The sequence below is a fragment of the Artemia sp. Qi Xiang Cuo genome, chromosome 12 (genome assembly GCF_049724085.1).
Source record: "Artemia sp. Qi Xiang Cuo chromosome 12, ASM4972408v1, whole genome shotgun sequence".
NCBI lineage: Eukaryota > Metazoa > Arthropoda > Branchiopoda > Anostraca > Artemiidae > Artemia > Artemia sp. Qi Xiang Cuo.
In genome coordinates, this window is record NC_142805.1 from 11,082,972 (window position 1) to 11,108,796 (window position 25,825).

The 25,825-nt window shown below is 33.9% G+C and overlaps 1 protein-coding gene and 1 long non-coding RNA gene across 4 annotated transcripts in view; one reads left to right on the forward strand and one right to left on the reverse strand.

Moving 5' to 3' along the window:
• The window catches only part of LOC148945767 (uncharacterized), a 29,210-nt gene extending 21,415 nt beyond the window's left edge, over positions 1-7,795 (forward strand). The window contains exon 4 of one of the 3 annotated variants that reach the window (XM_089097808.1): positions 7,391-7,795. In XM_089097808.1, the coding sequence (XP_088953934.1) occupies positions 7,391-7,536 (146 nt within the window). In that variant the 3' untranslated portion in view covers positions 7,537-7,795. The remainder of the gene's footprint in view (positions 1-7,390) is intronic. The other 2 variants (XM_089097809.1, XM_089097807.1) reach the window with 2 other exon arrangements.
• Positions 1-17,521, reverse strand: part of LOC148945766 (uncharacterized) — a 41,962-nt gene extending 24,441 nt beyond the window's left edge. Inside the window, exon 1 of the long non-coding RNA XR_016142512.1 lies at positions 17,398-17,521. This is a non-coding gene — a long non-coding RNA (uncharacterized LOC148945766). The remainder of the gene's footprint in view (positions 1-17,397) is intronic.
• Positions 17,522-25,825: the final 8,304 nt, after the last annotated feature.

The following is a 25,825-nucleotide window of genomic DNA, read 5'->3' on the forward strand; positions in this document are numbered from 1 at the left end:
TTCAAATAATAATTCTTGCACAAATGAAGGTATTTACACAACTTTTCCTTCTTACAAACCCCTTGCAAACCTTCTTGCAAACTTGCTTCTTGCAAACCTTCTTGCAAACTTGACCTTGAAAGCTCGTGCCTGAAAGGGGATTAAAACCAAGACAGTTTCATCCTTTGAACACACAAACTTGTCTTTTTATCTTATTTGAACTGGAAATCACTCCATTCTTATCAATAATTTTGTCGTTGACCTTGTCTTCAGTTAAATTTTGATTTTTGATGATGTTATAAGGAGCCACATTAGCATCCATAATTCTTGTTTGAAAATTTTTTTGAACAGAACTTGGTGATTTCTTCTTTTCCAGGATTGGAAAAGACTGGGGGTTACCAACTGAAACACTTTTTGAAGAAGTTAGGGTGGACTTTTCTTTAATAACGTTTTCAAGTTCACTCATCAATGATAATAACTGCTGCATTGGAGGGAGGGGGTGTCTTGTTTTAGGTGCAGTAGGAACGTTGTTTAGCAAGTCGGACTGGCAGGAAATTTAGGTCTTGAATATTGTAGCTTGGTCAGGAGTTTGACAACTGAAATTAGTTGTTTTTGAATCGAAATTGGTTTGGCAGGACACATCGGACGTGGTTGAGGGGGACTGTCCTGGGGCTTGGAATTGGTTTGGCAAGGAATTGATTTGAGAGACGATTAGGGTGATGACCTCACTTCCTTAAAAATGTTGACTAGGTCCCTTCTCGACGGGTGATTTGGAGGTGTCTTAAAAGTAGACGGGGTCTGGGGGAACAACGCAAATAGTCATCAAAAGCTTCTACCTTGTCCTTAGTATTTTCTTTTGTAGTACAATCTAGGCAAATCCAACTTTTTGACCACTTAGAATGTTCAATACGGGAGCAATGTTCATGGAAGTAAAATTCACAGTTACTGCACTGAATAGAGTTAATGGTAACTCCTAATATGCATTTCTGGCATACTCTCTTAGCCATTTTTTTGAACCGTATTGGGTTTTAATATATTATCAAAGAATTTTTTTTTCACCGGTGTAGGTGTATCTTGCACGAATGCTGATTAAAGACTGAAGCCTACTGAGGCTTCTGGGAGAGGTATAACTCGAGACAGAATACAAACGTCCAGTATGGTTTTAAAAATCTTGAAACAAGGTCAATTTCCCAATTTGTAAAGAAAGTCTGGAACCTACCCAAGTTACAGGCTATCCTAATGGCGTATGTTGCAGCTATAGGCTTGTCACAAAATTGCTTGTTTCAGTGGTAACACTTTTTTGGGAATACTTTTGTCTGTGATTTGGCAGTTTTTTTCAAACATCATATTTTAGTTTTCATCTTCTAAAAGAATCATAAATTCAAGACTGAAGATTTTAAACCTCCAGCTATAGGGTTTTGAACTTAATAGATATTCCTGAGACGGTTTTTATATGACAATGGTTCTCTTCCCATTCCCATTCAGTGCCAATCCGCAGGGTTTTGAAGCTCGTTTTCAATTCCCATAATTCTTTTTCTTGATAAGCTTTTGCCACTAACATAAACGAAAAGTAATAGTCAACATTCTTACCACTCAGTATAGTCACCTGAGGGTTGAGTCACTAATTAGCTTGAAATGCTATATTTTTCTGTCTAGACAGCTCTTATCTAAATAAGTTTTAAGCTTTCTGTTACTATAGGTTGTTGGCTCTTTACTTGGAAGCAGTTATTGCTTCAACCTTGTTAAACAAACTTTTTGACAGAACCTATGATAATTGACCATTATCCGTGTAATATTGTCTCTTATTTTCAAATCTGATGCTCTTCATATTCTTTATATATTCACAAAGTGCCTAGATGCTGGGAGGATCAATTTACCTTTAGTCCTTCCACAAACTACCACATAAAAATTTTGTAGCATTTTAAACGTCGCTCTTTACGCTACAGTTTTTTTTAGTGCTTTCAAAAGAGCTATCTATTCTAATTAAACGGCCTTTGTGATTCAGGGGTTTGTGAATCAAAATTGTTTTTAACTTTTAACTCAAAGAGCGTGTTATTTAATATGGGGAGAACCCATTCATATACTTAATAAAATTTACGTAATAAAAAAAAAAACAAAAGAAAAAATCTATATTGCTCAACAGTAATCGAACCTTTTAAAACCGAATTTTGATTTCAATAAATGTGTAAAAATAAAATGTCTAGAATGATGATCCTAAATATATAAATTTGATTAAGTTTAGTATTACTCATCAAAGGCTACAGGCCTGAGAAATTTTACTCGATTTTTTAAAGAGGGGGAAACATCCCCTACAAGTGAAAGAATTTTAATGAAAATCACACCGTCAGAATTCAGCGTATCAGAAAACCCTATTACATAGGTTTCAAGCTCATATCTGCAAAAATCTGCAACTTTGTATTTTTTGCCAGAAGAAAAATATACGAATATAGAAGTTAGTTACGTAAGTTAATTTGTAAAGACATCCATTTAGCAAAAGAAAAGTAAAATTTTTATGCAAATAAAAGCTGTATTAACAAAAAACGATCGGAAATTAAGTAAAAAAAACAAGTTTTTATAACTGAAAGTAATGAGCGACATTAAAACTTAAAACCAACAGAAATTATTCCGTATATGAAAGGGGCTGTCCCCTCCTCAACGCCTCGCTCTTTACGCTAAAGTTTGACTCTGTCTCACAACTTTATTTTTTAAAACAATAAAAAACTTTAGCGTAAAGGGCGCGGCGTTGAGGAGGGGACAGCCCCTTTCATATACGGAATAATTTCTGTTCGTTTTAAGTTTTATTGTCGCTCCTTACTTTCAGTTTAAAAAACTTGTTTTTTTTTTATTTAATCACGAGAAGGAAGGAGGCAAACACTTTAAAGAGAACAATTTAATACCCAAATACAGAAGCCCTCATTGGGCCTTCAGATAAATATATAGTGAGTTTTGGGGAAGAAAAGGGCTGGAGGAATCGAGACGTGGTTGGTACAACAACAATTAAGAATTTACTTTGTTGAAATATCTTGGCCTTGGTACTGGCTAAGATACACAGAGTAGCATATTCGAACAACATCATTGGACCATGCTGTAGCTGGTTCCACAAAAAAAGGTTAAAAATAAGCGGCAGTGAAAAATCCAACAAATCAAAAACGAAAGCTAAGAATAACGAAATTACGGTTACAAGACATGTAGCAACAATGATCAGAAATGAATTAAAGTTGAAGTAAAAAGAAGGTGTTTTAAGACGTTTCATACAAAAACATATAAATAACAATTACTCAAAATGAGCAAACTGGACCATTAAATAACATAAGATCAAGAGGATGACTGGAGAAAGGTAAATTTACGGTGAAAATGAACAACCCAGACCATCAAATGGGACAAAACCAATCCCAGTAGCTAAGGTAAAGGGCATAAATAAAAGGTCTGTAGTAATGATGAGCTTAAAACAAACAACAAAGAAATATCTGTTTAGCATACTTGCAAAAATGATAATTATGATGAGTTAAAAACAAAACTGAAGAACAAAGAAATATGTGATTAAAAAACAAGCAGTAGCGAGAATTACAATGAGTCAAAACAAGAGAAAAGCACAAGAAAATATGGGGGCACAAGACATGCCACAACAAGGATCAGAACGAAACAAAAATGAAAATTAAGAACAGAAAAAATATGTTTAGAAGATATGCGACAGCAAGAACAAAGAAGTAAGCAGTTATTAGATAAGTGCCAGCTAGAATTACAAGCAAAAGTAATAAACAGAGTGTGTCAAAATGAAATTGAAGAACAAAGAATTGTATTGTTAGCAGACACACAAAAGCGATTATCAGGACGTGCCTAAAATGAAAGTGAAGAACAAAGAATTGTGATTTTGATCTTCCAAGTGCTCCCTTTTTTAACCCTCTTTCTTAGAGGAGGGACAAGCTTCAAACAGACCAGGCCTTTAAATGATTATTTGTGCATGAGTTCCTTGGACCAAGGACTTACAGCTTTAAGTTTCAAAGTGATTGAGGGAAAATAAGTTTCGGGTGCCCCTAGCCCTTTCCCCTTGCCACAGCAAAAGGCTGATGAATCTTTTCGACCAAGAAAATAGTGCCAAAAAAGTTTCACACCATTGGACTATCAAGATCAAACTTTCAACCGCTTTTTTACACTATAATAAATATCTGCAAAGAATCTAAGTTCACATAATTTACAGCCCATACCCCAGGGTCTTTGGAAATTATAGTATAGTATCCTTGGATGCATACTCAATTATATTTTCTATCATTCTGAACAAAAGGACAACCTCAACCTGTTGATCAAATGTCCTAAGGGGTTACAGAGACCAGATGTCAAATAAGGTTTCGAATACGGGGAATAGTTACTCTCCAATCAGTTTTGAATTTTAAGAACACTACAACTCTCAATTTCTGATCAAATAAGCACACTCAAAATATTATCTGACAACAACAAGGGGAGGGGTTGAGACTCATATATTGATCAAACTTGCAACCGCTCTTTTACACTGTAATAAATATCTGCAAAGAATCTAAGTTCACAAAATTTACGGCCCAAACCCCAGCGCCTTTGGGAATTATAGTATGTTATCCTTGGATGCATATTCAATTATATTTTATATCATTCTGAACAAAAGGACAACCTCGCAATGTTGAACAGATGTCCTAAGGGGTTACAGAGACCGGATGTCAAACAAGGTTGAAGAACGGAGAATGGTTACTCTCCTATTACTTTTGAATTTTAAAAGACACTACAACTCTCAATTTCTGATCAAATAAGCACACTCCAAATTTTATACAACAACGAGGGGAGGGATTGAGACTCATATATTGTATTCTATACCAAATAAATGCAATTTGTTTTAGGGCTTGAAGTTGCTCTTTGCTGTCAAGTGACAATACTTGTTACTGTTTGTTTAATAGCAGAAAAGATGGTCATGTTTTGTCCTTGTTGCTTATCAGCTATAAGCTTCTAGGGATTACTAGCTAGGCAAAGGCATCAAAAATTTGCTAAAGGTTATGTCTGGAAACAACTTTCTTAAATTCTGATTTCAATGTTTCTGAGCAAGATTATCCCCAAAGCTAAGAGCAAGCAATTTTAGAAAGAATAATATTTTGGGCTAAAAGAATGCATACAATAAATACATAATTCAAGATGTGTTTTTTTTGTGATGCTTATTTTTGAAAAGTGAAGAGATGATATTTGTTAAAGTTATAATATTATGATGTGTGGTTTAGAATAATGCTTTATATGAATTAGAATGCACCTTTATATAAAAAACTTTTTGTTAATATTAAAAAAAAAATTACTTATTACTGGGCCTATCATGCTTTAGGTTGAACATCACACAAATCTTCACAAACGATCTGTGTGCTGCTCTCACTATATCCTTGAACAAGACACTAAACAAACCCTGCAATATAAGTTAAGAATAACAAATTAACTTTTATGGAACTGTGTTAAGCAGCCCCTGGGAAAGATTGTCATTAACGCTTTTTCATAACAAATTTATCCAATTACAAAGCACATTTGGGCAGCGCTTTCCTTAAAATATTTGCTCATGCGTACATGCTACAGAATACCAATAACTAAAATTTTTACCCAATCAAGGCAGGTCTCATATTAATAAAACAACATGTGCTCCTAAATTATGTAGGATTAAAGTTTATGCTTTTATTCAATTACCAATAGAAAGTAAGCTGTTATATAAAACGGAAAAACAAAAAGAATATTGGCAATATGTTCAATACACTTGCCAAAGAAATAATTACTGTCAAGACGTTTTCTATGAAAACAAAATTACATCCAACAGGAAGTTTTCTCTAGTACAAATTCTTTGATAAATTTCAACATGAACATATTAACAAACATTTAAAACCCGTACACACTGACAAACAAAAAGGCTTTTCCATCAATAGGACTTCTTTGATGAGATGATAACCCAGACCCATACTTTTAGTCAACTACCAATAGAAAGCCAGCTGTTAAATAAAACGCTAAAAAAAAAAAAAAAAATTGACAAAATAATTGTCAAAGATATAATAGCTGTCAAAACATTTTCTGTGAAAACAAAATTACATCCAAAAGGAAGTTTTTCTCTAGCACAAATTCTTTGATAAATTTTAACCTGAACATTTCAACAAAAATACAAAGTCCTTACACACTGACAAACACAAAGGCTATCCCTCAGTATTATGGTCCCACATAATCCATTGGATGAAATTAGATTAAGAGTTTGTAGTTCAGTTGGTTGACCTTGGATTTTGAATTTGGACGTCAAAGGTTCAAGTCCTTATAGGGCTTTTTTCAAACATGGTATTGTGCCTTCTATATGATTATGTGGAAAATCTGTATTTGATAAGGCTTATTATAGTAATTCTTAACCAAGGTTGTTTTTCCTACTGCGCCAAAAAATTACAAATACCTGCCAATATGAGTGATTTTGAGCTTGATTTTTTTTTTCTGATAATTTCTGGATAAAAAAAAAAATTCACTTTCATTTTACGTTTTCTTTTATGATTTCGGAAAAAAAGTCAATTTATATGAATTTGTCAGTTCAGTGTTTCTTTTGGTTCCAATAGTTTTCAAAGAAGGGGTTTTGTTTTAGTGTAGTATTTCTTATTGGTAAATATTTGAAAATTTTCTAGGGGTGGGATTTTCCACAGGAAGAGTTTTCAATGGGAAAGAAAGTTTCTGGGGAACTTCCCATGAGAAAATTTACAAGGGGGCATGGGAATTTCCTCCTAGCATTATTTGAAAACCATCACAACTAATAAAAAAATCAACTGAAAGTAAGGAACAACACTGAAACTAAAAACAAATAGAAAATATTCTGTATATGAAGGGGAGGCTTCCCCCCAGTAAAAACAATAAAATAGACCATGAAAGTTAGTCCTACATTAAATTTAAATTAAAAATGGGCAAAAATTAGTTTTAAAAACAAAGTTTTTCTGAGGGAAGTAAAGAGTGAAGTTGCAATTTAAAACAAACAAAAGTTATTGGTTCACAGTCTATCTAACATACATCAATAAAATTAGTACAACCAAACTAACTGATAATATTTAAATGATAAAATATAAAAATAAATACTATTTTAATAGCTGCAAAAGCATTCAACAGCATATACAAATAATGGACTGATTTATCAAATAACATTTTGGTCTCAACAACTATAAAACCTATAGTGAGAAATATACAATTTTAAATGGTAAAAAAAACATGCTTTACTATTACTCAAAATGAAGAACAAATAAACTATAATATGAACTCTGGAAATCTGGTTATTTCTCTCTATACAACAGAATATTTAAAGTTATGACACAAATTCTAAAGCTAGTCTATAGTTCTAATCCTATCAAGATGGCTTCACTCTGGACTTGTCTATAAACTTATTATAAAATGTCCTTTTCAGAGCCAGAACGAGATTCAATGATTGGACTGAGCTCATTCTGCAGAAGTGATACCAAATTAAATGAAAAAGAAAAAAATAATAAAGCAACAGTTTTCTGTAATCAGGCAAACATAGAGAAATATTATCAGTTGGTTTATTTGAACTAGTTTTATCAATGTATGTTAGATAGACTGTGATGAAAAAGACTTCACTTTTGTTTTAAATTTTCTTTTAGTGTTTAAAAAAAATCAAGTTATTCAAATTTGTCAGTTCATTGTTTCTTTTGGTTCCCAGCTCTGATATCAGTAATTTCCAATATACAAATTCTAAAGCTAGTCTATACTTCTAATACTATCAAGATGGCTTCACTTTAGACTTGTCTACAAACTAATCATGAAATGTCCTTTTCAGAGCCAAAACAAGATTCGATCATTGGCCCAAGGCCATACCCTGGGGAAGGGTGGTTAGGGGCTTTGACCCCCCCCCCACTAAAATGTTTGTCTGACTCATAAAAACATAACAAAAATGGATGTAAACAAATTTTGTATGCGTTTTTTGAGGGCTATTTTGTGTAACCCCCCCCCCCCAAAAAAAAAAATTCTTGTATAAAACATCCCCCCCAAAAAATCCTGGACACAGCCCTGCATTGGACTGAGCTCATTGTGCAGAAGTGATGCCAAATTAAACAAAACAAAAAAAATAAAGCAACAATCCTAAAATGCTTTATTTTTTTAAGTGTCCTTTATTGGTTTGCTTCTACTGTACCAAAACTCCTATATAATTTTTTGTTATCAGTAAGCACTAGTTTTCTGTAATCATACAAACATAGAGAAATTTTATCAGTTGGAACACATCTTTTGACAACAATGATATAACACACATTTCTGTTGAAAAGTTGTTTTTCTTGAGTATGATGACATTTTTGAGTGACTCTGTTGTTTGATTCTGGGTAATTCCCTCTCTACTGAGTTCCAGCTAAGAAAAGCTAAAGAGTTTTCCCTATGTGTGATATTCACACTAGACATACTGTGATGATACATAGATACTATGAAGACACAAATCCTGCAACACTATCTTGCTGAATATGTCATTAATGACTAGAACAGCCTTCAAGACAAAATGGTGACTGCACCCACAACTGCATCCTTCAAGTCTAGACTTGAAAAGAAGGGAGCAACAAGCCATTGAAATGTAAGTGGAATTGTTTATCCCATCCAGTTCTCCACTGATTATTGATGCAAGTTTTTCATAAGAGTGTGTTGCTATGAGGTTGATGTTGCTTGTCATTCCCAACTATCTTGCACACTAAATCTGAAGCTGCTGTTGTGCAGTTGTGTAAACTCTAAACCACTGGAGATTGGCTTTTATACCTACCTTGTGGTCACCATTACCTAGTAGGCTTAAATTGCATCTATCCAGCAAATCTCTCTGACAGCATGTCACTGAGCCTTTAACACAGTGACCTATATTACCAGCATTGGCACAGAGCAAAACAGATCATGAACCTGACAAAACAGATTAAGAACCTTAATATCACTCCAAAGTGTGAATTAAGGTAAAGTAATAACTAAACAAATTTCAACTAGTTAGTAACAATAATTACATAGTTTTCAGGAAAATTCAAAATTCATGAAAAATTCTTTGATTGGCAAAAGTTAGGTGGGGTATTGCAACTATTTCTGAATAAAACTAAACAAATAGCACTACCATATATTAAGCATGGGGAACAAAAGGAAGGCAAAATCTGTCAGCTTGAAGTTGTTTTCTCAATTTCTTTAGGAGGTGTTGCTTTTGGAAAATATTGAGCAGTTTGAATAAATGACCTAAAAATATAGTGAATATATCAATTGATACCTTTTTCTTTAAGCTTCTGAATATAATACAATGGAAAGCAGATGACCTGATTTTCAATTAGCCCAAGACAATTGCCAAAAAGAACAATCTTTCATCCTTTATCTGCATAACATACCCCAGCCATCTCAACCTTTCTCTCATTATAGTCCTAGAAAGAAAGACAGAACCACACTATTCATATGGCCTACTGTTTGAAATATGGTCAGTCAGCTAGGTATCCAGAACAATACATAGGCAATTTCTCTGGAAAACATCTAGCAAATCTTCATCTGTTTTTAGGAGCAACCATGCTTCAGAGCCTTATTTGAGCAATGTCATCACTGTAGCATCCAATATTCTAATGTTTGTTTCCAGACTTATCTTCCATTCAACTGTGAAAAAACACCCTGAGCCTTGGCTATTCTACTTTTAACATCTTCACTGCTCCCATCATCTTCACTAATAATACTACCAAGATAAGTGAAGCTCTCCTAATCAATCTTTTGGTTACCCAACGTCACCTTGTCATCTTCACTGATTCCAAGCCTGAGCAACTTAGTCTTCTTAACACTAATTTTCAAACCTATTCTAGCACCCTGAACTCACAAAACCTCTAAAGGTTCATTCATTTTGTTCACACTTGCATCTAGAATGCAGGAAAGTCTAGGGAAGTTTTTCTCTAAATTTAATTCTGTTCTCCCATTGCCTTTCCTGTGCTCCTTAAGACAAAGTCCATCAAAATGATCCACATAAAGAGGGATAGAATGCAACCCTGCTTAAAACTCCTGATTTAATACAAAATCAGCAGCTAACCTCATTTCCTACCTTAACCACAGCAGGGTTATTCTCATACATAGCAATCTAATCACTTTAATGTATATATCTGGTATACTATACAAGGATAAGACACTAACTAAAGCTCCTCCATCAACAGAATCAAATGCTTGCTCATAATCTATAAAATGAGGACTAAAGGTATTAAATAACTTAGGCACTTCTTAATTAATAGCCTTAGAATGAAAATTTGGTCAAACCATCCTCTAACCTTTCTAAAACTGCACTGTTCTTCTCTTAAAACTTTGTCTACATCATGTCTCAGTCTAAAGAATATCATATTACTAAGTAATTTGCTATTATTATTCTTTAATTCTTTTTTGTACTGTTACTAATTCATCATCACAAAACGAATCTTCCTTTGTATCCAAGGAATTAAAAACTTTTCTATTTTCCTCTATATCTTTTCCTGCAACTTGTATCTTGGTTTAGTACATTTTCAAAATGTTCTGCCCATATAAATACCTATTGGAATTTTGACATAACATTATACCTCAATTTCTAGTTTCTTTTTCTCTGGTTTTTGTTTTGAAAATACAATTCCTTTTATTTGAGTGGAATTTTAAGCCATATCAATGGATTTTTTCTAAATTTAGGAAATGTATTTTGCAGATCTTTTAAACATAATAAATTGGGATTGAGCAGTTGTGAAGCTAAAATGCTTTTCTTGTGGGCTACTTAATTTAATTTACAGTGTACTCTAGAGGGAGGAGTGGAAGTATGTAGTTCAAAATAACTTCCCGGAACCTACTTTAGTTGGCAGATCTATCCTTAGAAGTTTCACCTTCCTATACTAAACTATTTCCATGGTAGCAAAAATTAGATTGTCTAGAATTTTAAACTCAAGGCAATTTACAGGGAAACCAGTTTAAACAAGAGTGATGCTAACAGAGGTAGGCTACATACACCATATCTAGAATAAGAAAAAAGGGTATCATCTTTGAGTGTCCATAGGCTTCAAATTGAATTTCTGACAAAAACAATTGGAAAGAGCATAAATAAGGTAGAAATTGGTATGTTAACTTAAGGCTATTAGTAAGTCATTTGTTTGATGGCAGATGGCAGTGATGGTGTTTAGGCTAAGATCCCTATATATAGGCTAATAATTGAAATAAGTTAAATAGGATTGTTATGCATATTAGGAAGTAAGAATTGTTTTCTTAACATGTCTCCTTATGACTAGTACTGGTCCCAAATTTGGTAAATTTTTGGCAGTTCATATTATTGACTTAGGAATAAAGTGAACACACCACTCAATGCCTTTTTTATGCTCTTTTACGAATATAATGATGGCTTCTATTGGAAATTCGAATTTACCCACCTCCACAACCCTTGTGTGCAAATATATACCCTTAAATTGTAACCTCACAAAGAAGTTATCAACACTAGTTAAGTTATTGAAAAGTTGTTAAAAACATATAACTAGTTTATAAATAAGTTGTTCAAGAGTAACATAGGTACTTATGCATTATATGCTACACAGCGCTATAGACTGTAAAAACAAACCAGACATGGAGACCCATCAAATGGGTATTTGCTATCTAAATTGTCCATAGGCTTCAGATTGAATTTGTGACAAAAACAATTGGAAAGAGCATAAATAAGGTAGCAATTGGTATGTTAACCTAAGGCTATTAGTAATTCATTTGTTTGAACTCTTACACTGAGTAACTGGTTTAGTACCCTACCAAACTATTATCAAGAAATAGCATAGGCCTTTATTATTAGGGCTATGTTTCACACCATCAAAGGGTAAAAAGTATGGTATAAATTTTGGGACCAGTACTGGTCATAAGGAGACATGTTAAGAAAACAATTCTTACTTTACAATATGCAAAATTATCCTAGTTAACATATTATCCAAGGGGAGCACCTTTATCCTCACCATTTCCCTTGTTTTTCTAGTTTTATAATCAGATTTTGCAAATTTTTGTCTTTTCTCCATGTCTTGAAAATTGTTTAAAAAAAAACATCTAAGAGCCATCTAGCTAATTTAACCTAACCAATCCTAACATAACCTAAATTTATTAATATTAGCCCATTTATATCTTTTTCGTAGATGGCAGTGATGGTGTTTAAGATCCCTATATAGAATAACTGAAAGTAGGAAAAGGCAATCCGATGTTTATTGTATCTAATTTTGTGAAAAATAACTGTAGAACAGTGAAAATAGTGATCATAAAGATGCTCCCCCTGGAAAAAAAATTAACTAGGATTACTTTGCATAGTATAAAATAAAAATTGTTTTCTTAACATGTATCCTTATGACCAGTACTGGTCCCAAATTTGGTAAATTTTTGGCAGTTCATGCTATTGACTTAGGAATAAAATGAACATACCAATCAATGCCTTTTTTATGCTCTTTATGAGTATAATGATTGCTTCTATTGGAAATTCAAATTTACCCCCCCCCTCCCCCCTTGGGTGCAAAAATATACCCTGAATTGTAACCACACAAAGAAGTTATCAACACAAGTTAAGTTAATGAAAAGTGGTTAAAAACATATAACTAGTTCATAAATAAGTTGTTCAAGAGTAAAATAGGTACTTATGCATTATATGCTACACAGCGCTATGGACTATAAAAGCAAACCAGACATGGAGACCTGTCAAACAGGTATTTGCTATCTAAATTGATTGCAACATGTGGTTTCTTATCAAGTTTACAATACTTAAACAATTGTTTTTTGGGGTGTAGGGGGGCGGGGGGAGGTGAAGGTACCTAGGTTAGGTTAAGTAACATATTTAATATATGCTATGCTATACCTCCTACCCCCCTAATGTGCAAATATATAGCCCAAATTTGTTTCTAAACTATTATATATTCATCCTATTTTACTTTATTTCATTAGCATTGACCAAACTTGACTTCTTTTGTGTGTAGCATATAATGCATAAGTACCATAACATATCCCAAAAATACTTATTTGTAACAATTCAAACCTCATTTATTAGGCAACTCAAATATAAAATGTTTTCCTACTGTTTCTAGTTTTTTTAATGCCATCAACAAAAATACTGCTGAATTTTGCAATTCAAAACTTTACCATTGACAATTCATGGGGTAAAATTCTACTTTATCAACTTTTGGCTATCTTGGAAAGGGGTTAGGTTTGGAAAATAAAACTTTCAGGTATGGGTCTACAGGTTAAAGTATGTCCTGGGAAGTATTTTGAAGTACCTAACTCCACTCCTTCCCCCCCCTTAGAGGGTCCTGACCTTTGATGACCTTTAAAAATCTGTGTGTTATAAAAGTGAAACCTTGCATAATAGATCTTCTGCTTAAATGAAGTACAACAAAATTGTTTTCAGCTTCACAACTTTGCTCAATCCCAATTTATAAGGTTTTAAAGATATCCAAATAAATTTTCTAAATTTTGAAAAAAAAACATTCATATGGCTTAAAACTCTACTCAAATGACAGGAATTGCGTTTACAGAACTAAAGCTAAAGAAATAGAGACTGATAACTAAAAAGTAAGGTAAAATGTTGTTTTGTCAAAATTTCAATAGGTATAGACCTGTCATGTAGGCAAATTCCAGGACCTTCTAGAGGGAGAAGTAGTGGAGGTAGGTACTTTAAAATACCTTCCTGGGATATACTTTAGCCTGTAGACCCATCTCTTAAAAGTTTCATTTTCCTAACCTAACCCCTTTCCAAGATAGCCAAAAGAAGCTAAAGTAGAATTTTACCATTCATGGTATATTCTAATTCAGGGTTTAGGCTATATTTGCACATATGGCTCCACAGTCATGACATCATAAGGCTACTATTTGGCATGAATTAAAAAATTGCAGTGAAATGTGCCTTTCACAGTCCTTTTTTCAAGGAAAAGGTAACTTTTAAGGATTTGTATATGGCAATTAGCCTGATTTCTGCATATCCCTTTGAATCTAGGGAATTATTTGTAAGTTGGTGATTGCATAAATAAGCCCAACTGACCTAGGGAACTATTTTCTAGACTCATGGTACATTCAGGTACTTCAGTCTGACTCAGAGTAGCCTAATAGGAAAGTGTTCACATGAGGTGTTCATGCATAAATCCCAATCTGGACTATCTGAATGCACCAGTAGGCTTCCCTAGGTCTACTTTCTTCACCATTTAATACTCCTTGTGTCCTGCCTGCAGCAGTAGATAAATTTGGATTTTAGAACTATAATGAAAAAGCTAAGAAATAAACATACAATTCAATTCAGAATTTAATCATTTACCTGAATATAACAGTCATTTCCAGTGGAAATTCCTTTTGGAAATTTAGGGTAAAGGTGTAGATTAGCTACCCCTGTAGCATAGGGTGCAGAAGTCTTGCCAAGATAACCAGGATATGTAGTAAGAAGAGAGTTCTTTATATCTGGGATACCACCAGATGGCTAATTTGACAGTGTATTTATATACAAATCTTTGAATTATCCAACCAACCAACCAGTATTTTAAGCCTAGGAGTCCAGCTGGACATAAGCAAATATATTAAGAAAGCAATTCTTACTCCATAATATGCAGAAGAATTCTAGCAAACATATTTTGCAGGGGGGGAGCCTTTATCTTCACTTCTTTCCTTGTTTTTGTAAGAAATTTATGAATTTCTTAGGACTAAAATATTCATAGAATATATACCCTACCCCCCTAATGTGCAAAAATATACCTAGAAGTGCATCCTCAATCTAACTATAACATCCGTTTGCATCACAAATGAACTTTACTCCCATATTAGCCAAGTGGTGGATGTCCCTTTATATCCTGCTTCTGCTGGACAGTATCTATGCAACTTTACAGCCCAATTGGCTAAATAATAGGTAAAGTTCTACCAAATCATACTATTGAGTTAGGAATAAATTGAATACACCTTTCGATGCCTTTTTTTATGCTTATAATGAATCTAATAATCATCTCTATCGTAAATGAGTTTCAGCCCCCCTCCCCCCTATATAAACCTAAACTAACCTCACCTTGACTTGGTCTAGATAGGGGGGCGGCTAAAATTCATTTACGATAGAACTTCTTTTTACATTTATAATAAGCATAAAAAAAAGGCATCGAATGGTATATTCACTTTTGTCCTACCTCAATAATATGATTTGGTAGAACTTTACCAAATAATATACAGTAAGAAATAAGCTGTTTTTATAAGGGCTCACTAATCTGCACCTTTACTGTCCTATATTCCAAATTTACTGAATTGACTGTTATATTCAGATAGAACATTGAAGGGTGAATCATATGGCTTATTAGTTTTTCTTATCTATCACATAATGGTCCGAAAATCAAAATTTACCCCCTTCTCTGCACCTTTACCAAAATCAGATGTGACTGTTATTTTAGCACTGATTTTCAAAGTGGCATTTGTGAATTAGGTCTCTTGTAATCCAACAAAATTTTCACAAAATCCGGCTGTTTAGACAACATTAGTAAATTAATATGACTCTACACTTACATTTAAAACCTAGAAGAGTTTCTTCATTACTGAGATGAGGCATCAGTTCAATTAAAAAGTCTCAAATTTTCCATTGACAATATGTCAGCAAAAGCACATTTCACTGTAATTTTGAATATTTTGCTTTTGTGATCTCAGACGGCAGGTTGCTTTTGTGATCAGACTATTAGGGGGGGGGGAGGGGGTAAATTTGAATTTCTAATAAAAGAAATTATTATATTTGTAAAGAGCATAAAAAAAGGCATCAAGTGGTAGGGTAAGACACCCAGTAGTCAGACACTTTAATCACTTTGAAAACTTTTTGACATTTAAATCACTCTAATTACTGTATTATACCACCTAGAAACTTTATTTTTGTATCACAAAATTTCCGAAGAATTTCTAAACAAGTAGGTTACTAATTCAAATAGTTTCACTTGTACAGTGCCTCCTATTTTTGAATTTACTAACAAGTGACAATTCTGCCTAAACTCAGACATACAAACAGCTCATTGCAAATAGTGATTAAAATAGTATAAAAGATAATGTCCAAGAATAGGCAGGTGGCCGACTACTGGGTGTCTTACCCTATGTTCACTTTATTTGTAAGTCAATAATATGAGCTGCCAAAAATTTACCCCAAATTTATACCAAAACTATTGTCAAAAAATGGATATGGGAGCCTAACAGCCTACACCTATTTCATTTTTTTTTCTTTTTTTTTTATTTGTTTAACATGTCTCCTTAATAAGTGGCCAGCTACTCAGCAAAAATTCCGGTCAATATCTACCAAATCATATTATTGAGTTAGGAATAAAGTGAATACACCATTTGATGCCATTTTTTATGCTGATTACAAATATAATAAGCATTTCTATCGGAAATGAAGGTATTTGTTTAGCCTTGGGACACCTCATAAGGAGACATGTTAAGAAAACAATTCTTACTTCAAAATATGTATAATGATCCTAGTTCTTATATTATCCAAGGGTAGAACCTTTATCATCAAGTCTCTCCTCTAAAAATCCTGAAAAGAGAAAAAGTTTCCAAATATCACCATGTTTTTAATTCAATGCTTAAGTCTTTTGAAATTGCCGCTGTAGACTGCTGCCAAATAAGTTGTTTTATAGATAGTGTTTAGCATGTGTTTAGCACGTGTGTCAAAAAATGTGTTTAAAGAAAAAGTAGTGAAAAAAAAAACTCATTAAAAAAAAATATTTCACCACTGCTATTAATATTTTGTATTTACGCAAAATTCTGTGCATCTTTTGTAACCTAACCTAACCACTGCTATTAATATTTTGTATTTACGCCACTGCTATTCTCCCTTCGCCACTGCTCTTTAAAAAAAAAATAATTAAAAAGACTTGCATGAATGCTATCTATAAAAGAACTTATTAGGCGGTAATTTAAAAATACTAAAGCATTGAATTAAAAACATGGTGATATTTGGAAACTTTTTCTCTTTTGAGGATTTTTAGAGGAAAGACTTGATGATAAAGGTTCTACCGTTGGATAATATAAGAACTAGGGTCATTATACATATTTTAAAGTAAGAATTGTTTTCTTAACATGTCTCCTTATGAGGTGTCCCAAGGCTAAATAAATACCGAAATGAATTTCAGCCCCCCCCCCTATATAGGCTATACCTAACCGAACCCAGAATTGGCATATATCGGGGGGAGACTGAAATTAATTTCCGATAGAAATGCTTATTATATTCGTAATCAGCAAAAAAAAGGCATTGAATGGTGTATTTACTTTAGTCCTAACTCAATAATATGATTTGGTATATATTGACCAAAATTCCAAATAAAGAAAAAGCTAAGACTGAAAATTCAAGTTCTTTTAGCCCAGTTTCTAAGCCCTATTTCACAAAAAAGATTTAAGACAGCCTTTGCTATATGAGTAGGCTAGCCTGTTGGTTGCTTATTTGCATAACCTACAAACCTGAACAGGTTCTTCTGAAACAAATGAGCATATAGGACAAATCAGATCTCCAACAATGTCTCCAGAAAATCTTGCTGTATATAGTCTGATTTCAAGTGCTACCTTAAATGGATTAATTAAGATAAATTTAAGACCTTAATATAAATCATTTCCAGTAATTACCAGGGTTGCCACTCAGCAGGTTTTTTTGGTACCCCTTTCGGTGGCAAAATAGTGTCACTTTCCTATAAAAATGTCAATTTCCAAATATTTGCGGCTCACGACACTTCGCGTCGCTCGCGCTGGTATCAACAAGCTTTTCAAATTGAAAATAATGGCCAATCCCCTTGGGATCCCCCCGCGCAGTTTTCCACATTTTTAAATTCTCCAGCAAGAAAAGTCGGCTCTAATGCCTTCTATCAACTATAAAAAAGTAAGATTGATTTTACCTAGGTGGTGCTGATTCTCCGCTTTGTGCAGCACTTCCACTCTTCTCAACTTTAACGCCAGCCCCCCCCCCCCATTCCTCAGAACCCGCTTAAACGTAAATGAGGCTTACTGTAGAAAACGGGAATTCGTCCCACTGAGTACTTTCTTTTCTTTTCTTCTGCGTAGTCTGCTCATAGCGTGTAAAAGGAACAAAAAAAGAAAAGAGGAAAAGCCGTCAGCTTATTTTCTTTTGAGAAAACAGAAAAAAGGGAAAGCAATACTCGTTTACACTGATACTTTTTCATCCAGTTTTTCCAAAAAATGGACTATCTGGACTATTACAGTGCGTTCGGGTAATTGAAACTTTTCTTTCCTCCGAAAATACCGAAGTGAATTCCACGAACATAGATCGTAGCTATTGATGACCTTATGATTAATACAACTAATAGTTGATCAGAAACTAACTCTTTCAAATAATTTATGTGGAAAAACTAAAGGATATCCTTCTGCTGAGGTATATGGGAGACAAAACTTAAGAAAATTATGATTCATTACACTAAAACTTCGTGAACAGGAAAAACCTAAGAGGAGGGAAGTGGGTCCAAATTCTTTTTATAAGACAATGCAGCAAACATTTAATACCGCCAAGGGTTTAAAGAAGAAATATGACAAATCCAAATGGGAATGTTGCTTTTCTTACTTTTTTCTTCTTTGAATTGCGGTTGATCTTCAACTTGTCATACATAAAAATTGGATTTGGACCCACTCAAGAATTGCGACCTGCTTGGCTGTTTTATCATCTATGAGCCTACGAATTATTGCAAAATTACGAAATAGTTGACAAAAAATGACTTCAATAAAGACAACTATATCATCTAATCTGTTTATCACAACCTTAATAGAATTGGTTTCACGAGAACTCCCTTCACTCCCCGTAAATTTTTCTTTCCGATGTCTCCAGGGACTAAAGCATAGGAATATTCAACGAGCAATTTAAGCATCAATATGAAAGCACCTTTTTAATAAGAAACGAGCATTTAGAATATCAGTATAAAAGCACATTTACAATCAAAAATTAGTGGGACTGAAATAACTAAAATGAGAAAGTGCGTCCAAATTCAATTTATGTAACGATGTAACATAAATTTAAGTAAAAAAAAAGGTGAAATTAGATTGTGATTTTGCCAATGATTGCATTGAATTTAAGATAGTGGAAGTCTTGTTAGAATTTTTGTTTTTAGTATGATGGTTATGTATGACCATTATATTTGTTCATTGCCAAGGGTTCAAAGAAGAAATATGAAAAATATAACCGGAAATGTTAGAGCACATTTTTGCGTCACTGGCCTAGTCACTGAAGAGATCACTGGATATTCTTGCGGGACACCAGTGAGCTCAGTGGATGTTTGTGCGTCTTTGTGTAATGTCACCAGTGAGCTTTTCAGTCACTGGGCTTTAAGAGCTCCAGTCACTGAAATCGATGAAAAGACGCGTAAAGTTAAGCAGTCATTGGCCCAGTGACTGGTTAACATAGTAACGGCTATTGACATAGTGGCTCAAAAATGCGCTCTTAACTTTTCTTGCTCTTTTCTTCTTTGAACTGTAGTCGACCCTCAACTAATAAAACATAAAAATTGGATTCGGACTCACTAAAGAATTTCAAACCGCTTGACTGCTTTATCATCTAGGAGCCTACAAATTATTGCAACAGCACAAAATAGTTGAACAAAACAACTGATTTGGAAGATTTCAACATCAACTAAGACTCGGCTTTAACCAATTACATCAAAATTTAGTGGCAAGAAATTTGACAAGAGTCTATCAATAAGGGAAATTATTTTATTTTTATACAATTTTGAAAAAGGGTTATGCCAGCTTTGCTTTTCACTGAGACTATTTGCCTTGGCTTTACTAAGCAAGCATTCCAAGTTGTACTTGGAAATGCAACTTTTGAGCAAGTGACCTCCCAATCGCCTCCCATGCATTTTGCTTCATCGAAGCATTCTTGTAATTTTCTTTGTTTCATCATATAGAAACCTTTTGTTCTCCACATGCACATTAAGTTGTTCAAGAAAATCAGCTCTTATGCCATTCCATATTTTACCATTTGCTCACCCTTCATTCCTGTCAAATCTCTTGCCATTAATCTTCTATGTAATTGGTTGAAACCTGGGCTTAGCTGCAGTTGAGTGGATCCAAATTGAATCATTATTACGCCTATGATTGTGACTCTGAGACCCGTGTGAATAAGAAGTTTTTGCCAAGTCGTAGTCGTAGTTACGACTACAACTACAACTATGCCCCGTGTTAACGGCCGCTTAATCCTTTCGACTTGACAAAAACTTCCCGTTCTCACTGGTCCCAGAATTATAGTCCCAAGCGTAAAGATAGTTCAATTTGGATCAACTCACCAGCAACAAAAACTAAGTTTTAACCAATTACATTAAATACATTCTAAGACCAAACTGGCTATACATGACAAATGAAACTAAGAGAGGAAAGGAAATAAGCTAAGAGAGAACCTCCGCCAAGTCGTCCTCAGTGCAAAAGAAAGAAAAAAAAATCTAACCTTTCGAAGTGTGCTTGACAAAGAGAGAACAGATACTCAAATCTGTTCTAGTATCTGTTCTCTCTTTGTCAAGCACACTTCGAAAGGTTTGATTTCTTTGCACTGAGGACGACTTGACGGAGGTCCTTGTTGAAAAATTTGCTTGTTCTTCATCTTCATATTTTGCCACTGGCTGACAAAATCCTCGTTTTCTCACCTTTTTGATTTTATTTTTCATTTATTATTTCCTTCTCTCTCTTAGTTTCATATACCAATTACATTGATGATTATCGGCAAGAAATTTAACAGGAATGGAGGGAGAACAAGTGGTACAGGTATAGAATTTAATAAGAGCTGATTTTCTTGAATGACTTATTGTGCATGTGGAGAACAAAAAATTTATCCTTAAAAGTATCCAATATACAGTGTCCTTTTAAAGCATCCATTTGATTTACAGCTGGAATTGACATTCAAACAACGTTTTTGGCTCTCTGAAGATTATCCATATCCTTCATTTTGCTTTGTCAGCTTTGCCTTCCATTGGCATATATAGTCCAAATCCGGACAAAACTCCATACAAGAATGTTAAGTCCTAAGCCTCCTCATCGATATATTTCAACTTTCAATTCTTACACCAAATTCATAAGCCATGATTGGCCGGTCTCATAGAACCAGGTTCAAGAAAGAACCCTCTGTGTGAACGGAGAAGCTTGGAAGCAAGGTGCAACTACCATTACGCCTAAGTGGTGTGAATGACCACTTAAAATTTGAAAACAAGCTTCAAAATTCAGAGATTTTCGGGAATGCCGGTGCAAAAATTTATTCTGGTAAGAATGTGAAAGTTCAATATTTTGTGGTTCTTATCAAGAACCATTAGTTTTTATCAAGAAATTTTGTGTATAAAAATAATGTGAAATAGGAAGATACTTTGCAAAAAAAAATAAACTTGGCATAGAGACTTTGCAAGTTTAAGCAGGGGTGAAGCTAAGGTTTTGAGTTTGGAGAGATATATAAAGAATACACAAGCAGTTGCCTTTAAATAGCTCACAAAACTGGTAGCTAGTAGTTTTGCTCTTTCCTCTCTTGGATGAATAAAGGTCAATGCCAAGAAGGAGCATCAGCCAACTTCGAAGCCTTAAGGACCCTAAAGTTGAGTCAAAGTGTTTTCTGCCGAAGAAGAGGAAGCCGATCTGAATTACCTTCACTGTATGCCTATCAACCTTAATTGTGCCCTAGGATGACAAACTATCATCAAGAGGGGGAAAATAATAATTTTTATACAACTCTGAAAAAGTAAGGCCAGCTTTACCTCTCATAGAGACTGCCCGTCTTGGGTTTACTCTAATTAGCCCTGGCTCTCAAGTCTTTCATCACAACTTTACCAAGCTGTCCTCATACTTATCGTTTTTCTGGTTCGTTTTTCTATGTGTCCGAACGGACTATAAATTTGCTTCAGTTTTGATATTAGGCTCAGTGGGGTTTAATACAATATGAATTTGGATAGTGAATATAATGTTTTTACGAAGTAGATTCTAGAACCAAAGCACAGGATTGGAACGTTTAGTTGTAAACAGATTGTGCTGAAATGTCGACATAAATTCCGAAAGTGTTTTGAAGTAAAAAAAATGGCTGAAACATACTTTGATACTCTATTACTTTAGCTTGCACATATATTGTCTTTGTTACTTTGTTTTTTTCCTCAAAATGAGGCTTTAATTTGCTTATTTTTTAGAAGGATGGCAACAATAAAGCACATAAAGGCGATAATCATATATAGGACAACTATATCTGCATTATTTCAAAACTAATGAATATTCTTTGACTGATGAACAAGAACTTACGCCAGGAATGATTGTCATACAATTGATTTGTCCATCAGATAAAATCATCGTATATTTGGTTCATTATCCCATAAAATAAAGCTATAAAAATCATATGAAAAGAATTTTGTCTTTTATCGGTTTGCCAAAAACGAAACGGGTGTGAAATTTTTGTAAAAACAACCTGTAAATAGAAAAACTAGAAATGTATTGTGGAACAGGTGTGGCATAAATTTAGAGTTCGGAAACAATCGCCACTGTTTCTTTGTCAGTGTCTGAAGCCTTAACTCATGCCAACAGTTTTACGATCTCATATTCACGGCAGGAGAGGATGAATCTACATAAAATTACTTATTTCCCAATTTGGTTTAATGAACGATCCATAAGGGGGAAAGGGAGGGGCATCCCCCCTCCGTGGCTGAATGACATTGCCTTATATTTTTATAATTTGGTTTGAAATTTCTATTATATAGTATCGAAAGTGCCAATTAGACTAAGTAAGCCCCCCTAAAATTAAGTATATAGGCGCCCATGTTTGGTTTGCAGGATTGATGCTATTAAAATTGTTGCCAAAGAGTTTCTTTGCCCGTTTTCGTGTCATTGTCCGTTTCGTGTTATAAAGAATATTAGTACATATATGTGATCCAAAACATATCTCAGATTTAAACAATAGCTTTCTTTAGGGGTGGGTAAGTTTTAATAAATTTTCAATAGTCTTCAACTTTCACCGTATGAATATCGATATCTTTCAACAAAACCGCAACTTTACTAGCACCACAACCAAAAAATTGAAATAGATATTCAATAGTAGAGCCAGGCGCATCACTACAGAATGAAAAACAGATGGCCAAATGTTCTGATGGACCCACATTCGTCGGTTCATCTATTATTATAAAAAATGGCATTTTTTTTCGATTCGTTATAGTTGCTGTTCTCACCATCGCTTAATAAAGTAGCTACATAACTTGAGAATATCATCTATGAGAATATTGCTGATTACTTGAGATATCAATGTATCACTTAATGTTCTTCCCATCTCAGTTTCATACTTTCCTCTAATTGAGGTCCTGGTACTAGCTTTAAATGACACAAGTCCAGACTGACTACTTCCTCTCACTTTCCATAACAAGGAGAGATGCTAAAAGCTTTGGTCCTAATCATCCTTATTAATCATATTATCATAATAATCAAATATCATAAATTATCATGATAATCATCCTATCATTGTCTCATGACGTTTTTGCGTGCTATGCACGCAAAAACGGTTAGGAATATTACGATTAAAGGTCAGCGCTGTTAATTATACTAAAAATAGAATAACGTCATGAGACAACATGTATGCTTTCAGTAAAATCTATAGATTAACCTTTAGTGGACAGAATAAGAGATTTAGATGGGGGGAGATGTAAGTTCCACAGAATAATTTGATCTCTGTTTGCTTATGAATAGCAAATTCGCTGATTCTTTTTTACGTGTGGTCCTTTTCTCGCTTTTTATGTGGGGAGCAAAGCCCCTGACTAGAATAATGAGTGTGTTTCTTGCCCTATGCCCTTTTTATAAACTTGTGTTGGAAGTATAATTTATACTTTATTCTGTGAACAAGAGGAAAGAAGATAAGGCCAAGACGAGCCGTATAATTATTTAACAAGTCAAATAACTTCATTGACTCTCAAATTTGACACACAACGGTTTAGTGGTCGGGTACTTATTATAGATACTGTTCAATTCGCGGAGGTAGGATCAGGGGAAATCTATAATATCTGAAAAAGCAAGAACAATGTATGTTTGTTTTTATCTGAGAAAAGGGTCCAAAATGGAGAGAGCACCATTGCACATGGTTTAACCGTCGGCAAAACCGATTGGGCTCAAATATCCCAACTGTATGAAGCTTTTGAAGACACATGCATACCATAAGCTTTCCAGATCTTGCAAGTAGTCATCTTCTAATAAACTGCATGTCAACTTAAAGTCATAATCAAACAGTGGCCTTATACTATATATTAGACCTTAAGCTGTATACCTTATTTATACTATATTAGGCCTTATACTATATTAGGCCTTATACTTATACCTTATACTATATAGATTAAGACCTTTACTATAGATCCTGTCACCCAGATTTACATCTTGGTCAAGATTACAATTGAAAATATGAAACTTAGTTTCAGTATAACTTAAATAAAGCTCAATTTTCTCATATCAACCTTTCATCATGTAAAAAAACATTTCAAAACAGGAAAACGAACAACTTAAATTAAAAAACTCATTAACATAAAATGACCCTTTGTCCCGTTTCGTTAAGAACGATTTTTTGAAACACAAGGACCGTGTAATTAGAACCTTTTTAAAAGTGCTTAAAAAACTTTAGCTTGAAAAGAAGGGTAATAAAAAAGGGACAGTCCCCCTCACATACGGAATAATTTATGTTCATTTTAATGCTGCTCCTTACTTTCAGCATAAAAACTTATTTTTATTATATATAATTTCTGATCTTTTTTCAAATAATTGAAAACAAGGACGATCTCTGGCATTTTGTGGACGATCTCAAAACCCCTATGCTTTCCCAAGGCCAGAACATAACTTGCACTTTGCTGAAAAGATATAAAAGTTTTTACTTTAATAACTTTAATAAATCAAATAATATTAACATTTTGATTACTAAATATCAGTATATGTATATTAAACTGACAATGCACATTCATTTGTATTTTTCAGTAAAGTTAACATTTTTTTCTGGGCTTGGGAAGGCATAGGGGGTTTGCGCCCAACTTATGTTAATTTCTGCTCATTTTGAGTTTGACTTGGTTAATTAGTGTAATTTCTGTTTGCTTTGGGTTTCGTTTATTTATCGATGCTGATTTGTGGTAGTTTCACACTCGGTAGATTATTTGATTTTATTTTTGCTCATTTTTTGTTAAATGAAGTTCTTTACTTTTCTTTGAAAAACTCATTTTGTGGAAAAAGTTTTTTTTAATTAATTTCTGTTCATTTTATATTGACATAGTCTTTTCAGGGAAAAAGAAAATAATAATTTAAATTTTTTCGTTTTTTAAGACTTTATAGTTTGGTCTGCTATTTATATGCTGGAGAAAAATTTTCAGCAACTTCTAACAACATACACCCTTTTAAAAATCTGGAAACAAATAGTACTGTTTTAATTTAGTTTCATACCTCCTCTAGTTGATCTGAAATGGAAAACTTGATACCATTAGCAAAAAAATCTGTTTACTTTCTTTGATAGCTTGGATAGACTTACGCTATTTTGATTCGGTTAAATTTTAAGAGCAGAAACAGCCCCGAAAGTTTGAATATAATACCCTCAGTCATTCTTGGGATACTGCCGAGATGCCTTATTGGGAATTAGCATTATCACAATGCATTTTGATTTGATCTTAAGGCATTATTTCGTTTTTAAACATAATGGGCAAAGGGGAGGGTGGAAGTGGAAGGAGGATTAGTTGCCCTCCAATCACTTTCTACTATTAAAAAGGGCACTAGGCCTTTCAATTTCCAATCGAATGAGCCGTTTTGGAAACGACAACGCTTTCTACAAGCACCTTATATGCCTCCAGGGCATTAATTACGACCCTTACCTTAAGGTCTGTTAGGGTGGTTGTCATCCACTAAGACCAAATTGCCAGAGCTTTCAACT